Here is an 18,261-nt window from a genome sequence, read left to right on the forward strand (position 1 = left end):
TCTGCAATAGAGCAGTTAGAACTTTAGTTGCACCATGCTCAACCTTTCGATTCCTGACTTTGTCTGAGGTCTTACCAACATTTGTCTCCACACCCTCTCCGCTATCTGTCCTGGCACTCTGGTTCCCATCCTCCTGCAACTCTAGTTATATGTTTGAATAAAGTCACCGTAGCATAGTGGTTAGCACAGCGCCGGCTGTAAGATCAGGATTCAATCCCCCCCACCCCCCCCCACTGTCTGTAAGGAGTCTGTTTATGCTTCCCGTGATCACGTGGGTTTCCTCCAGGTGCTCTGGTTTCCTCCCACATTCCAGAGTGTACGGGTTAGAGTCAGTGAGTTACGGGCATGCTATGTTGGTGTCACAAGCATGTGACACTTGCCGGCTGATTTGATTTGACAGATGACATATTTTACTGTATGTGCTGATGTACCTGTGACAAATAGAACTAACCTTTACCTATAAGGTCACCTCTTATTCTTCTAAACTGCAAGGAATAAAAATCTCACCTTTTGTTCTTAAAATAATTCTACCTTTTTACCTTCGTTTGTGGAGAGACTGTGCCTTGGGTGAATGTTACAAATGACACAGCACCTCTGACAATGCAGAACTCCCCCCCTCACCACCATCACTACCACCTCAGGACAGCATTGAGTTCATTCACCTGATCACAACAGCCACCAAACCAGACCTGACTCTTCCTGGATCCTGAAGAGTTTGTTCTGTCCTGCTGGACTACTTGGATACTACACCAATTGTCAGAGAACACCTGCCGAGTTTAATTCCGTATTCTCACCTGTGTGAGCTAGACTCACCCCAGGATCACTTTGCACATTGCTCTCTGCTTACTATCTGCACTGGTGCACAGCCAAGCTTTGCCCTCATATTCATTCTACTCTTTAAACCTCCCTCCACAACTCTGTAAACTCCTTCATAACTGGAATCCTCTGTTCTTCTAGGTTTTCACACTGCCTGATTCCCATCACTCCACCATTGGAAGCCATATCTTCAGCTGTGTGGGCTCCTAGCTCCGGGGTTCCCTCCTGAAATCTCTTGGCATCCTTCTCCTCCTCTTCGATCAGCCCTTTGCTCGCTTGTCCCTCTGCAGGAGCCCACCATGTTACAAGGGTTGTGTTTCAAGAAATCTGTATTGGGATTTTCTCAAGTGCGAAGCCATTTCATCTGAGCATGTGTCAAGAAATGCAAATTGAAAGTTTTAATTCCTTACCTCAGAGTTTGGTGAATTCTGTGTGGGTGAATTTCTGAGATCCAAACTGCCATAACACAGGGGTTCACTTGTACCTCATCTGTATGTTAAGGTCAGCAGTTTACTGACTGACATTCCTGTGTAACCCTCGGACTGTCTGGCTGTGTGAGGTACCGGTTAACTGGAAGTTGTGTCTTCTCCAGGATGGACTTGTTTTCACCTTTGGAGCTGGGAATTATGGGCAACTTGGGCACAACTCAACAACAAACGAGCTGGAACCTGGCCTGCTTAATGTTCTGTGTGGAATTAAAGTCTCTCAGATTGCATGTGGGAGGTAAGCTGATAAAATACTTGGGTATAGGGGATGTACTTTTTGCAGTAACAGGTAAATGATGGGAATGGTGACAGAGACAATGATGGGCAGAGTGTTAGGAAACTGCTGCTAAAACATAGTGGAAGGTCCGAAGTTGGCCTTGTTTTTGTCCTGGGTATCTGGGATGGAGCCCAGGTGTCTGGGTTTACCTGGGCCCTTTATCGGTTCATTGTTTTCACAAGTGCCGAGATGTAGTGGAAAGCATCCCATCAGACAGATTGTTCCATCCATCGAAGTAGTAAATAGGAAAACAGAACGTAGGATAATGTTACACTTACAAAGGAAGCACAGTGCACGGCCTTTGATGAGCCCGACTGGGACATTAAGAGTTCATTTTTAACCTACGAACCCATGATCGCTACCTCGTTATTTATCTTTTGTTCTGATTACTTTTGTAATGTACATTAATTTTTATGTCTTGCTTTGTTCTGCTGTGGCAGAATAACAAGTTTCACAACATAAACACCCCGAGGTTCTTAGTCAGCGTGGCTTTGTACAAGGTAGATCATGCCTATAGACTTGCTTTTGAGGATGTGACAAAGGAGCTTGATGAGGGTAAAGCAGTAGATGTTATCTACATAGACTGTGGTAATCCATTTCATAATGTCCTCGTGGTAGACTTATTCACAAGATAAAGATGCATGGGATTCAAGGAAAATTGCAGGATTAGACTTGGAATTGGCCTGCCCATAGAAGAAAGAGTAGGAATGCAAAGCTGTTGTTCTGGCTGGAAGTGTGTGACCAGCGGTGTTCTGCAAGGATCAGTGCTGGCACCTCTTGTTAGTGATTTGGATGAGATCGTAGATGGGACAATTACCAAATTTGTAGATGACATGGAGATTTGTGGAGTTGTATATAGTGTAAAGGACAATTAAAGAATATAGCATGCTGTATTACTTCCAGATCTATATCAGATCACAGAGATACAGGATGTGTAGATAAGTGGCAGATAGAGTATAATGCGGGCAAGTTTGAGGTGTTATACTTTGATCAAGTTTAACTATCATTCAACCATACACATGAGTATAACCAAACGTAGCAGCGTTCCTCCTGGGCCAACTGCTCTGGAATCACGTTTCTGCAAGAACAAGCACGCAGTAGCTCCACAACACCTGTGACTGCAGCCGCAGACAAGCACAATCCAGCTTGTCTTCCATCAAGCGATCACTGGAGGGCAGCACTGATGGGAAGGGCCGGTCCCAAGCCGAGCATGGACTCCAGCATGCCCACTGTGCCTCTGCTCTGTGCCACACTGTCTCTGCCAGTCTCCTCCCCGGGCAATCAAATGGAAGGGGAAGTTCACAGTTCATGGTCTACCCCTTATTAGCACTGAGGTACAGAGAGGTCTTGGGGTCCAAGCCTATTGTACACTGAGAGTAGCTCTACACATGGATAAGGTAGCATTTGATCTTAGGTTTCCAGTTTTTTTTTAAGATGAATGTGTTTTGCAGTTACCACACTTTGGTGTACAGTGCCGCATCAAGGAAACTCTACTCCTTTGGCCGAGGGGAGAATGGGCGGTTGGGAAGCGGAGAAGCCCGTGACCAGTTTGTGCCTCGTCTGGTCTCATTCTCAATGGAAGCTAATCCTGGTAGGAGAGCAGCCCTTGCTATTTCTCATTGTTGTTGAATGTTCACCTACTGGTAGTCTTCCACTTTACAGCACTGACCATTGGTGAGAGAGGCCAGTACTGAGAGAGGCACACTGTGGGAGTGTTGCCATAGCGATATGGTACGGAAATAGGACATTCACCCCACTGAGTCTGTGCTAACCATTGACCACGCAATTACACCAATTCCATTTTACTCTCATCACATTCCCATCAATGCCCCCCCTTAATTGTACCACTCACCCACGCACCAGGGGCTATGTACAGTGGCCAACTGGTCACCGTAAACAACGGAGGAAACCCATATGGTCAGTGAGAACACACAGACTCCACATTGAGAGCACCTAGGTCAGGATAGGACTCAGGGGTTGTGAGGCAGCAGCTCCATTAGCTGTGCTGAGGGTGCGCCTCACTGTGGAAGGGGCAGTACTGAGGTAGCAGCGCACTGTGGGAGAGGTGGTATTGAGGGAGCACCGGTACTGAGGGAATGCCACACCATGGGAGGGACAGTACTGAGGGAGCACTGCACTGTGGGAGGGGTGGTACATTGGAGTGTCAAACAGTGAGAGGGGGAGTACTGAGAAAGTGCTCAGTGTGGGAAGGGCAGTGCTAGGCCATATTGTCAGAGAAATTGTATTAAGGAGGCACATTTTTGGCAGCATTCGATTAAAGAGTCAAACTGCATTGTTGAGGGACAGTACTAAGGCAGTGCCTCACTGTATATAAGTGGGCCAGAACTGAGGGAGTGTTATACAGTCAGGGAGGCAATACAGGGAAAGATATTACCAAGGAGATTGTGCTTTATTGGACTGGCAGTATGGAGGGAGCACCATACATTAGGAGGTGAAGTTACCAAAGAAGCTGTGTCACTCTTGGAGGTGAATTACTGGGGGAGTATTGAACTGTCAAAGGGCTCACCATTTTAACCCAGGATCCCTCCTACAGGTCTGTAAGTAACGTTCCAGTGTAGAATATTGAAGGAAGTTCCCCATGCCGATGTTTATCCATCAAGTTAAAGACTAAGTTAAACAGATCATCTGATTATTAACAGCTTGCTGTTTGTGGGAACCTGCTGTATACAGATCGGCTTCTTTGTGACTTTCTCCCTCTCACCCCTCCCCTTCTCTCTCACCCCTTTTCTCGCTCCCTCTGCCACTCTTCCATCTCTCTCTCTCTCTCCTCTCAGTCTTTCTCTCTCTTTCCCTCTCAATCTTTCTCTCCCTCTTCCTACTTCGTTTTCTTTATCTCTCTCTCCCCTCCCACCCCCTCCCCATGCCTCCCACTCACTCCGCTCTGACTCTTCCCCACCCACCCCCCAACAATCCCTCGAATGGTATCTACACTTACAAAGTTTTCCCTGGTTTGTGAAGTCCCTATGAGTAACTGCTGATGTGAAAGGTACTGTGAACATGCAAATACTTTCCTTCCCTTTGGCTCTCCACAGATGGTATGCTCCAGCCAGCCGTGAAAAAGATTTTTGCAGGTGCTGATCAAAGCTTTGCATTGTGCTTTGCTCTCAAGGTAAGAAATACACTTCAGAATTCCAGTCTGTCTAGTATAGCCCAGTTGTGTCAACACATTTCCCTGTCAATGCCACCCATTCCACTGAATCCAGTGGAACTGGAACAATGCTGATTTGATTTTCTAATCAAGCATGCTTCACCGTTCTGTTTTGCCCCTGCAACATGCCCAGGACTCTCTGTAACAAGTGCAATCCTCAGCATGTCCTGTGTCTGGTTTGCCTTCCCATTTTGGGCAGAACACAATGCCCAGATGTCAAAGCCACAATTCGTTTGATGCTCCAGTGCAGGTATCGGATCGTGAGAAGTGTCAGTGAGTGCCCTTCTGAGTTGGCTGTTAATGAGGTTGCACCATGAATGTTTTGGAGCTCAGGAACAACAGTTTAAAAAAAATCATCCACATGTTTATCATTGTCAGTTTAGGATTTGTGAAACTAAATCTAGCATAAAACCATCAGGTAGGAAAAATCACCCGAAGTCTGTAAAAGCAATCAGAAGGTGGCGTAGGCAGGTAATCAAGACCTTGGCTTCTAAAGGCGCAGCCGCCATTGGTGAAAGGATTAAAGCTGTAGGTGTGCACTGATCTAAGGCAGTTGTCAGGCTGGGAGATGTTACTCAGCTCATTGGTGCCCAGTATGTATAAGCTGCCTTCATACAAGTTATTGGGGTCTGAGTTTGTGACTTGTCATAATATTGCAGACAGGTAAGCCAGTGCATTCAGGAAATACCTACCCAAATGTAAATTACATCCTCACCATCAATGGATTAACTTTTTGCTGTAAGCTACCAATTGGTCCACTCAACATCTTGAAGGGAAGAAAATGTCATGCTCTATGCTTTCTACTGATCTCTAAGTATGATGACAACAAGAACATGTTTGATATCTACAATACCATCTCTGGTTAATAAGGCTACTCTGTGAATGTTTTGGAGCCCAGGCGTGCCTGTTATAAAAAAAATCACCCACATGATTTATTTATTCAGCAGTGCAGTAAGGTGACAGGCCCTTCCAGCTCAACCAGCCCAAGTCGCCCAATTACGCCCGTGTGACCAATTAACCTGTTAACTTTGGAACGTGGGAGGAAACTGGAGCACTCAGAGGAAACCCAAGCCGTCACAGGGAGAATGTACAAACTCCTTAAACTATGATAACGCGTTGAAAGGTGTTTCACAGGGAGAGTTGGCAAACGAACTTTGGAATGGAGGCATGTGTCAAATATTAGGACAAGAAAAATACAGATCTGTAGACTTATGGAGACATAAGAGAGATTTTAGATGCTGGAAATCTGGAGCAACGTACCAAGATGCTGGAAGAACTCAGTGAGTCAGGCAGCATCTAAGGAGGAAAATGGGGAGCCAACGTTTCAGCTGGAGGCCCTTGATCTGGACTCGACTCAGAATGTTTACAATCCATTTCCCTTCATAGATGCTGCCTGACCTCCAGTGCATTTGCCCACAGATTTATGGTATAATGGCAAACAAGGGATATTGAGCTAGTGTTAGAAAACGGTATCGATGGAGGTGCTGTTCCACTATATCAGTGAATACCACAGATGGTTCAAGAGGCAGGATTCCTGTTCCTGACTATTATAAAAAAGCAGAATTAGAGAAGCACTGAGATTTTTTATTATCTTTAGCTGGAGAAACACAGTACTGAGAGGCGACAGAGTATCAGAGTGATGAATTGGTGTGTGTGTGTGTGTGTGTTTTCCTATATATTAGTTACTTATAAATTATGTTTTCATTAATTTATGCACATCTAAGAATTGATTACACTTATATCAATGTTATTGAACCATTCAAGGTAATTCTCAACTTGTTTTACTGATTAGACTATAAGACATAGCAGAAATCGGCCATTCTGCTGTTTCATCGTGGCCGATTTATTATCCCTTTCAGCCCTATTATCCTGCTTTATCTTTGCTTCTTTTTAAAATAGATCTTGCCCACGTGCAAACGATTTTTTGATTATGATAAGCCCTTAAGTCGTAACAGCTGCTGCAAGTGGTGAAGGTGATGTTACTTGAGGCTTTTCCCCACGGAGATCAGAGGTAGTGACTGCTGCATTGGTGGAGCCTTGAATAATTAGAACATCTCACACCCCCACATCCCACCCCACCCCCTGCTACAACCAGGGTAGCAGCTTGGAGACCCAAGAGACTACTGATGCTGGATTTCGGAGCAATAATCTTGAGTGTAGCCACTTGCTGGAAATGGGAGGTGATTTTTGGCAAGGGGTCAATAGTTCATCTAGAGATGGGGGAACTCAGATCACATTACATAGCTCCACCAGTAAGGCCTGGAGTGAGGAAGGAGAGGGTGGGTTATAGAACAGTACAACACAGTAACAGGCCCTTCAGCCCACATGTCTGTGCTAAACCAGAATGCCAATCCAAACTAATCCCATTTGCCTACAGATGGTCTCTATCCCTCCATTTCCCATTTGTTCATGTGTCTGTTTAAACGTCTCTTAAACATTGCTGTTGAATTTACTTCCTTTACTTCCCCTAGCAGCCCATTCCAGGTTCCTCCCAATATCTGTGTAAAAAAAAACCTACCTTGCAACTCTCCTTTAAATATTCCTCCCCTGTCTTAAATTTGTGACCTCTGGCATTTGATATTTCCATCCTGGGGAAAAAGTCTCTGACTATCTACCCTATTCATGCCTCTCATAATTCTATATATTTGTATCGGGTCAGCACTCAGTCTCCAACGCTATCCAGATTTGTCCAACCTCTCCTTGCGGAATGTGCCCTCTAATCCAGACAGCATCCTACTGAAACTCTTCTGTAAAGCCTCTATGTTCTCTCTGTATTGAGGGAACCAGAACTGCACACAATACTCCAAACGTGATCCAACCAAAGTTTTATACAGCCACAACATGAGTTCCTGACCTTTGTACTCAACTCCTTCACCAATGTATCATCGAGGTGAAATACTAAAACTATTCCTCCCTTCATAGACCCACTGCCTTACCTGCTCAGTACCTCCAGCAATTGTTTTTTCATGTTATTATTAAAAAATAGAAGGAAAGTGGGCAAATTTACTTCCTTGGGAGCAGGCATGTACATGATGTGTCAGTGTATAGAGATGAGATTTCAGTCATCATATACAGAAAGGAAAATAAAAAGAGGGGAGAAGGACTAAGAGAGAGTAAATGTTAAATGTTTTCCTGTCAACAATTTACCACAGGCAGGAGTGAACTTTCATGGTTACGTTTGTTAGCCTTTTGAACCTAAAATGTTGTTTTGTTACAAGAATATAAATACTCTCATTGAAACATTTTTTATTGCGGTGGGGGTCTTGTGTGCACCTGTTGTCCAACAGTAGGACTGATTGAAACACTCAGACTGTAGCAGGTGTACAGGCAATGCTGTGTTAAGGGGACTTGCATTCCCAGGAAACCATCTGTGTTGTGGTTTTCCATAACTTGAAGCCAGGTCATCTGTCCCTGCACCGGGAAATGTGAGCTGTACATAAAATCAAAACCGACACGCAACTTCCCATGAGGAAAATTCTTTGTTCTGTATCCTACATATTCTGATAGTTATTTGTGAATTCTGTGATGGTGCATTTCTGTTAACTGAACTAAGGAGTCGCCTGCATACGTCTGGCCTGTCAAATCTGGATCAGCCACGATGAAATGGTGAAGCAACCTGATGGGCCAAATGGCCCAATTCTGCTCCTACTCTATGGTCATGTGGTCATGGCTGAATATTCTTCAACCCATTTTACTGCCTTCTCTCCATAATCCTTATACCCTTTACCAAAGCCTATCAATCTCTGCCTTGAATACACACAATAACTTCACCTCCACTGCCCTCTGTGGCAATGAATTTCCAGATTCAGCACACTGGCTGAATAAATCCCTCCTCATCTGTTTTAATGGGGTATCCCTTTATTCTGAGGCTGTACCCTCAGATCCTAGATTCTTACTAATGGAAGCATCCTCTCCATGTCCACTCTATCCACTTCATTTCAGTCTCCAGTGGGATTCAATGAGACCAACCCCCTCGTTATTCTGAACTCCATCAAGTACAGACCCAGAGACATCAAATGCTCCTCTGTGACTTGAGTTATCTGCCTTGCAAATAAACCATGATCTCTTTTCATATATTGTAAGTGCAATGTGAAGGCATTACACCCGCAGCCCCTAACTTTATGTGGCAGGTTAAATTGGAAACTAAACTAAACAATTTCATGAGCTCCCAGGGAGGTTGAAAGTGGGCTGCCTTATTTTGTAAATTTTATGGTGGATTTGTCAACTTATTTTATTTTGGAACATAAAGGTTATCTCCACGTCACCTCAGTTTGCACATTACAATGGTGAGTGCCATTTTCTGCTGTTATTTTGTGTCTTACATTAGTGTTCCAAGAGTAAGCTAGCTTCCTTGGTTTATTTGTAGGCTTCACCTGCTGCCGAAGACCAGTATGCATTCATTCCTCTGAAGCGAATTGTCACAGCTGAAGATTCATTCTGGAAAGCCTGGAGGACTATGGAAAATGCAGACCTCCAGGAGAACTTCAAAGAGTATGTGTGACTTTCTTCAGATTAAATTTGACTCACATTGATTTAAACAGGGATTGGACACCTGTACTCAGTAGGTGGGTAGAAGCAAAAAATTGTGGAGACGGAAAATCTGAAGTGAAAACAGAAAATATTGGAATTACTCAGCAAGTCAGACAGCATCTGTGGAGGGAGAAACAGAGTCAATGTTCTTCCATCAGAATGATTAAGCCTCTTGAGTTTCTGATGAAAGGTCATTTATCTGAAGTGTTAACTCAGCCTTCTTTCCACAAAAGCTGCCTGACCAGCTGAGTGTTTTAGGAATTTCCTTTTTTACTTCGGATTTCTAGCATCTGCATTGTTTAATTTGTGTTAGAATTTAACAGATTTGAGGGAAGTCCAAGACAGGAAGGAAAAAGTAGAAACAGGAGAGGAAGAAAATGGCATGGAAAAGAGGAAGGGTGACAGTGTGTACAACAAAATTGGGAAGGCGGATGCATCAGCATGTATTGGGAAGCATAAGTATTTACAGCAGAGAAGCAGAAAGAAGGAAGGAATTGCCAACAACGGTCCGGGTCACTCTCTCGGATTGAACTAAGGAATTCTCCAAGTGGGCACACACTCTGCTTTCAAACACAAAACCATTAAAGGGCAAATTGCAGAGGATCAGAATCAGATTGCTCTTGACTTGTATGACATGAGATTTGTTGTTTTGTGGCAGCAGTACAGTGCAAGAGACATCAAATTATTATAAATTACAAACATAAATAAATGAGGTGGTATTCAGGATCTGCTAAGAAATCTCCTGTTGGAGGGGAAGAGGCTGTTCCTGGATCATTGAGTATGATTCTTCAGCCTCCTGTCCCTTCTCCCCAATGGTAGTCAGATGAGGAGGTAATGTTCCAGATAGTGAGGGTCCTTTGTGATGGATGCTGCCTTCTTGAGGCATTGCTTCTTGAGAACGTTCTCAATGGTGGGGGGTTTGGACTAATGATAGATCCGGCTGTATCTTCAGTACATTGCAATCCTGAATTTTGCAGCTTCCACACCAGACTGTAATGCAACCAGTTACGCTTTCCATCATACCTCCATAGAAATAGAGATCAATATATATCAGGGGTATCGGAACGTCTTTTCGATGGTGCTGCACCAACAGATTTTCCAGACTATTATATATCACCAAACACACTTTGAGTTCACTTCTGTCAGATTTTACAGTCACATAATAAATTTAACAGGGTCCCTGTGTGTTTGAAGGGAGCCCAGGAAATGGGGTTCCACTGAATTTAAAAGATGTGAAAGACGGAAGTCAGTGAGCTTGTTACCAAGCCAAATTGCTTCTGCAAATCAGGTACTGAGACACAAGAGCCTGCATATGGCGGAACCTGGAGCAACAAACAAACTGCTGGATGAGCTCATCAGCACCTCACACCACAGAGGTAGGGCCGGTGTCACACACGTGTGCAATGGGAGGCCACTCGGCCTAGAATCACAGCTTTCCGTCGTTGCGTTGAAACAATGGAAGTCTGGTTCTGATGATCCACAGTTTCCCATTTGGTGTTCCTGATAAATGGAGGAGCTTCACAAACAGAAGAAAGTTCACAGATGCTGGAAATCCAAAACAAAACACAAAAAAATGTTGAATGAACTCAGCGGGTCTGGTATCATCTATGGAAAGGAGTAAACAGTTGACATTTCAGACCGAGACACTTCTTCAGGTCTAAGAAGGAAGGGTGAAGATGTCAGAATAAGAAGGTGGGGGGGGGGCTGGGTGAGGGGAAAGAGGCTAGCTGGAAGGTGATAGGTGAAGCCAGGTAGATAGGAAAGGTGAAGGCTGGAGAAGAAAGAATTGGATAGGAGAGGAGGGTGGGCAATCAGGGAAAAGGAAGGAGGACGGGATGCAGGGGGTAGGTGAGAAGAAATGAAATGTCAGAGTGGGGAACAGATGAATTGGGTGGGGGGGGGGGAATTGGTTTCGGAAATCAATATTCATGCCATCAGGTTGGAGGGTACCCAGACGGAATATAAGGTGTTGCTCCTCCACCCTGAGGGTGGCCTCATCTTGCCACAAGATGAGACTGTGAGTCAACACGTTGGAACAGTAATGAGGCCCTTCACAGTAGGCCTTGCACTGTGATAAACAGCCAGCCTGAACTCTGATGTGGATGAGGAAAGCTCCAAAGGCTTGGTATAAAAAAATGAGCTGCTGGAGGAACTCAATGGGCCAGGCAGTGTCTGACATTTTGGGTGGAGACTTTGTTCAGGCCTGAGACTGTAGAGTGGTGGGGGGGGGGGCGGGGGAATATCAGATTTTGCCTGACCCCCTGAGCAGTTCATTGTTTCTGATTCTAACTTCTTGTTGTCTCCAGTAATGACGACCCAATTTGAGAAATCACTGAGTTCTGTTTTCCACACGTTTTAAATTGACTGGGACCTTGTTTCTAGTCTTTCATTTTAGCAAGGATCAAGAATCAATTTTACTTGCCATATACACTTACATCTGTTAGGAATTTACTGTGATGCACTGGTGCGACATGCAACGAAAAGCAACATTCAAGAACTGTATAAAAATAAGCTAGATTCCATAAAGTAAATATGGAATATTTATTTATTACGAGATACAGCGTGGAACAAACCCTTCCAACCCAACAAGCCGCACTGCTCAACAATGCACCTATTTAACCCTAGCCTAATCACGGGACAATTTACAATGACCGATTAACCTACGAACCAGTTTGTCTTTGGACAGTGGAAGGAAACCGAAACAGCTGGAGGTCATGGGGAGAATGCACAAATTCCTTACAGAATGTGCCAGAATTGAACTCTGAACTCCAGCTGTAAAAGTGTTGTGCTAACTGCTACACTACCATGGCATCAAAAATAAAATAAAGAATTAATATAAAAATAAGATCACAAGACAGGAGTAGAATTAGGCTATTTGACTCATCAAGTCTGCTCCGCCATTCCATCATGGCTGATTAATTACCCCTATCAACTCCATTCTCCTGCCTTCTACCCATAACCCTGATGAATCAAGAACCAATCAACCTCCGTTTTAAATATACCTAATGACTTAGGCCTTCACACAGCCGTCTGTGGCAACGAATTCCACAGATTCACTAACTCTCGCTAAGGAAATTCTTCCTCATCGCTTCTCCAAATGGATATCCTTCTATTTTGAGTCTGTGCCCTCTGGTTCTGGTTCTAGACTCTCAACACTATAGGAACCATCCTCTCCACATCTACACTATCTCAGCCTTTCAATATTTGACACTTTCAATTAGATCCCCCGTCATTCTTCTACCGAGTACAGGCCCATCAAACACTCCTCATACGTTAACACTTTTATTTCTGGTCATTCTCATGAACCTTCTCTGGACCCTCCCTAATGTCAGCACACCTTTTCTTAGATAAGGAGCCCAAAATTGCTCGTAATACTCGAAGTGTGGCCCGACCAATGCCTTATAAAGCCTCAACATTACATCACTACTTTTATATTCTTGCCCTCTTGAAATGAATGCTAACATTACAATTGCCTTCCTTACCACTGACTCAACCTGCAAGTTAATCTTGGAAATCCTGTACAAGGACTCCCAAGTCCCTTTGCATATCATACTTTTGAATTTTCTCCCTGTTTAGAAAATAGTCTATGCCTTTATTCCGTCTTCCAAAGTGCATGACCATACACTTCCCTACGCTATATTCTATCTGCCACTTCTTTGCCCAGTCTTCCAGACTATCTAAGTCTTTATGCAGATGCCTTGCTTCCTCAACGCTCTCTCTCCCTCCACCCATCTTTGTATTGTCCACAAACCTGGCCACAAAGCCATCAATTCCATCATCCAAATCATCGACATATAATGGGAAAAGAAGTGGTCCCAACACCAACCCCTGCAGAACACCAGCAGCCAACCAGAATAGGCCCCCTGTTTTCCCACTCTTTGCCTCCTGCGAGTCAGCAAATCTTCAATCCATGCTAGTACCTTTCCTCTAATACCATGGGCTCTTGTTAAGAGCCACATGTGTGTCACCTTTGTCAGAGGCCTTCTGAAAATCCAGATAAACAACATCCACTACCCTCCTTTGTCTATCCTGCCTGTTATTTCCTCAATGATTTTGTACAGATTTGTCAGGCAAGATTTCTGCTAAAGGAAACCATGCTGACTTTTGCCTATGAGTACCCTGAGGCCATATCCTTAATAATGGACTCCAATATCTTTCCAACCACTGAAGTCAGGCTAACTAGCCTAAAATTTCCTTCCTTCTGCCTCATTCCCCTCTTAAAGAGTGGAGTGACAGTTTCAAATTTCCATTCTTCTGGAACCATTCCAGAATCTAGTGATTCTTGAAAGATCATTACTACTGCACCACAGTCTCTGCAGTGACCTTTTTCAAAACCCTGTAGTCCATTTGGTCCAGGTGACTTTTCTACCATCGGACTGTTCAAACTCCCAAGAACCTTCTCCTTAGCAACACCCACTGGCTTCTGCCCCCTGAAATTCATGAATTTTTGGCAAACTGCTCATGTCTTCCACAGTGAAGACTGACACAAAATACCTGTTAAGTTCATCGCCATTTCTTTATCCCTCTTTACTGCCTTTCCAGTGTCATTTTCCAGTGATCTAATATCCACTCTCGCCTTTCTTTAGCTATACACTTGAGAAAGCTTTTGGTATCCTCCTTTATATTATTGGCTGCTTACCTTCATATTTCATCTCTTCTTTCCTAATGGCTCTTTTAGTTGCCTTTTGTTGATTTTTAAAAACTTCCGAATCCTCTAACTCCCCATTATTTTTACTATAATATATGCATTCTCTTGATTTAATGCTGGCTTTGACTTCCCTTGTCAGCCATGGCTGCCTTATCCTCCCTTTAGAATACTTCTTCATCTTTGGGATGTATCTATCCTGCACCTTCCAAAGTGCTTCCAGAAACTCCAACCATTGCAGTTCTGCCAACATACCTGCTGATGTCCCCTTCCAATCAACTTTGGCCAGCTCCTCTCTCATGCCTCTGTAATTCCCTTACTGCAATGCTGATACATCTGACTTTAGCTTTTCCATCTCAAACTGCAGGCTGAAACAAGTTAGTGGTTAAAGTATGGATATGGAACAAGGGAACAAGGTAAGGAAATCTGAAAGTGGAGGGCATAGGTTTAAGCAGAGAGTGGAGGGATTTCTTTTCTTTTTAAATCTTTTTATTAGTTTTCAAAATTATAAACTGAATAACAAAGTTGGTACAAAGAGATTGGAATAATGTTAATCAGCATATATAAAATGAACTTTAAGTAAAATAGATATAAAACACTTCCAAACTCATAATGAAATTAATCATTAAAAAAGAAATAAAAAGAAAAAAATATATAAACAAAAAAAAAAACACCAAAAGAAAAAGAGGAAAAAAAAAACCCCCAAAAAAAGCAAAACAGGGCTAGACCAATAGCTTGTATCAGGCACGTTCAGTAATATCGTTAACTCCGCTCCTCTCATCATATAATTTAAGTTTAGAAAAAAGATTCGGAAAGGTCAGATTACATCATATGAAAATGTTGCATAAAAGGTTTCCAAGTTTCTTCAAATTTAACGGAAGGGTCAAAAATATCACTTCTAATTTTTTTCTAAATTTAAACGTAATATAATTTGAGAAAACCATTGGAATGTAGTTGGAGGATTAGTTTCCTTCCAGTTCAACAAAATAGATCTTCTCGCCATTAAAGTAACAAATGCTATCATTCGAAGAGTGGAGGGATTTAAAGTGGACCTGAGGGGAAATGTTTCCACACTCAGGATGATGGGCATGTGGAACGAGCTGCTAGAAGAAGTGGTTGAGGCAGGTACAATTATAATGTTGTTAAACATTTGGACAGGGACAGAGATAGGAAAGGTTGAGAGGGACGCAGGACAAATGCGGAGACGTGGGACAACTCAGTTGGGAAACTTGATCAGCATGGACAAGTTGGGCCGAAGAACCTGTTCTCCATGCTGTATAACTCTATCATCTACTTCTGGTGTGAAAGAGACTGTGCTGCCCATGAAAGGGGTGCAATATCTATGTTCTGCTCTGTCATATTTTCTGTTCTAAGTGTCTTCTTTCAAACTTGTTTGAAAGACACAAGCGTAATCACATCGGACAATTTTCTCAACAACCTGTGTTCACTTCTCTGCAGGCAAATCATTTGTGTTTTCTCCTCTGCTGAACGTCTCAATGGAATCTTTCTGGAAATCAGGTAAGGGCAAAGTGAATGGTGATTGTCACAGAGGGTGGAGAACAATCAAGTAAATCATGTTTCCAAGGACAAGTGCAGGACACTGACATGGTGCTCATGTACAGCAGGTAGTGTTGCTGCCTCACATCTCCAGGCATCCAGATTCAAAGCAGAGTAGGTCTGAGGGGCTGAATGGCTTCACGCCTGCTTTTATTTGGGTTTAGACACAGAGCACCAAGAATTAACTGAATCATGGAACAGGTTGGAAGAAGCAAATGGCCTCCTGGTGTAGTGATCTCAACTGGGAACACAAAATTACTAAATGGAGTTAAATATCACTCTTACTTTGGGATCTAGTGCTCAAATCTAAGACAGTAAGAGCAGAATTAAATCCTGCTTTCCAATTAGCATCTGCAGAGGTGGTGATATTCCTCAACTAGTTATTAAAGATCAAGGATCATAGATATTCATCACATACACTCACTGGCTCCTTAATTAGGTACTTCCTGTACCTAATATAAAAAGCTGTTTGCACCCACAGAACTGCCACTGTGGGTTTTTTTGTTCGTTTTTTTGCACCATTCTCTGCAATCAAGTGTGTGAAAATCCCAGGAGCTCAGCAGTTCCTGAGGGAAAAAAACATTCTGTCTGGCACTAACAATCATCCCACGGTCAGTTACTTGGATCACGTTTCTTCCCCATTCTGATGTTTTGTCTGAACATCAACTAAACCACTTGACATACAGTATCTGCACAGTTTGATGCATTGAGTTGCTGCCGCGTGATTGGCTGAGCAGATATTTGCATTAACAAGGAGGTGTGCAGGTGTACCTAATAAAGTGGCCACTGAGTGTGCATTTGCATATATTGGGAATTTGTGGTGCGTTGGTCAGGGCAGAACACAGGACCGTAAAACATAGGAGCAGAATTAGGCCATTTGGCCCATTGAATTTGAAGGTATCAAAACATAAAACAAAAAATTTTAACAATTACAAATAATAAAAAATTCTATAAAAAAAATAAAGAATTGTATTCGGTGGGTTGCAGTTAATTGGGACACATTGGGACCTGTACATTTTGGCCCAATTAAGCAGCAGCTCCAATTAGCCAAAGTCCCATGGAAATAGTTAAAAAGGTATTTAAAAAAAGGACAAACTGAGTAATAAGTAATGGATTTAAACGAAATGCAGAACAAATCTGATCACTATCAATGGTACTACAGTACTATAAAACCCTGTGTTAGTTACTGACAAGGAATTCATCCAGTGTATGCTGCCTGTGTTCTCTCGATTGACTGTAAATAAACAAAGGCAGCACGGACACCTGGTACAGATAATACTATGTGCATACGATGCTTTCAACAGTTGCATACTCCAACTCTTCATTTTAATTGTAATGTTCAAGATTATTGAAATTCTTTGTAGTTCCTAACTTGGTGAAGTAGTGAATTTGTTTCATTTTCGCTCCAGGCCATTTCTGGCATCTTCAAGTCAGAATGCTTGAATCCACAATGTGTAAAACAGTTCTGAATGGTCTTAAATGCTTATTTCTCACCAACTATGAGTAACAAAAATCACTGCCCTTTGAAGACAAGTACATTAAAGTTCAAAGTTCAAAAGTTCAAAGTAAAATGTATTATCGGAGTACATACATGTCACCACATACAACCCTGAGATTCTTTTTCTGCAGGCACACTTAGCAAATCTATAGAACAGTAACTGTAAACAGGATCAATGGACAACAAACTCTGCAAATGCAGATATAACTAATTAGCTATAAATAATGAGCATAGAATAACAAGGTAAAGAGTCCTTAAAGTGAAACCATCGGTTATGGGAACACCTGAAATAGAATAAGTATAGTTATCCCCTTTTGTTCAAGTACTGATGGTTGAGGGTTAGTAATTGTTGTTGAACCTGGTGGTGTGAGTCCTGAGGCACTTGTAACTTCTACCTGATGGCAGCAGCGAGAAAAGAGCATGGCCTGGGTGGTGAGGATCTTTGATGATGAATGCTGCTTTCCTACAGCAACGTTTCATGTAGATGTGCTCAATGGTGGGGAGAGCTTTCCCAGTGATGTAGGATTTTCCACTCAAAGGCATTGGTGTTCCCATACCAGGCCATAACGCAGCCAGTCAGTACACTTTCCACCACACATCTATAGAAGCTTGCCAAGGTTTTTGATGATATTGCAAGTCTCAGGAAACTGCTGAGGAAGGAGAGGCACTGTTGAGTTTTCTTTGCAGTTATATTTATACGATGGTGATACACAGGAATAGTGTATCACCGTCATATAAATATAATTGCAAAGAAAGTGACACACAGGAATTTAAAGTTACTGATCCTCTCCACCTCTGACCCTCCAATGATTACTGGCTCATGGACCTCTGGTTTCTCTCTCCTGAAGTCTACAATCTTATTGACATAGAGCGAGAGGTGGTTATTTAAACACCACTCAGCCAAATTTTCAGTTTCCCTCCTGTGTGCTGATTCATCACCCCCTTTAACTCAGTCTACAACAGTGATGTCATCAGCAAACGTATATGGTGCTAGAGCCTCACTTAGCCACACAGTCGTAGGTGTAAAGCAAGTAGAGCAGAGGGCTAAGCACATAGCCCTGTGGCGTTCCTGTGCTGAAGGAGATTGGCTTTTGCCAATCCATATTGTCTAGGGTCCGCAAGTGAGGAAATCCAGGATCCAGTTGCACAAGGGGTATTGAGGCCCAGATATTGCAGTTTACTGATTAGCTTTGAGCGGATGATGGTGTTAAATGCTGAGCTGTAGTTGATAAAGATCATCCTGGTGTATGCATCTTTGCTGTCCAGATGTTCCAGGGTTGAGTG

General features: G+C 43.0%; 1 protein-coding gene across 1 annotated transcript in view; it reads left to right on the forward strand.

Moving 5' to 3' along the window:
* The window catches only part of LOC134345747 (probable E3 ubiquitin-protein ligase HERC4), a 99,453-nt gene that overhangs the window by 23,586 nt on the left and 57,606 nt on the right, over positions 1–18,261 (forward strand). Inside the window, exons 6-10 of the mRNA XM_063046909.1 lie at positions 1,409–1,539; positions 3,030–3,169; positions 4,632–4,708; positions 9,114–9,238; positions 15,381–15,440. Of these exons, the coding sequence (XP_062902979.1) occupies positions 1,409–1,539; positions 3,030–3,169; positions 4,632–4,708; positions 9,114–9,238; positions 15,381–15,440 (533 nt within the window). The remainder of the gene's footprint in view (positions 1–1,408; positions 1,540–3,029; positions 3,170–4,631; positions 4,709–9,113; positions 9,239–15,380; positions 15,441–18,261) is intronic.

Source organism: Mobula hypostoma, chromosome 4 (assembly GCF_963921235.1).
Source record: "Mobula hypostoma chromosome 4, sMobHyp1.1, whole genome shotgun sequence".
Taxonomy (NCBI): domain Eukaryota; kingdom Metazoa; phylum Chordata; class Chondrichthyes; order Myliobatiformes; family Myliobatidae; genus Mobula; species Mobula hypostoma.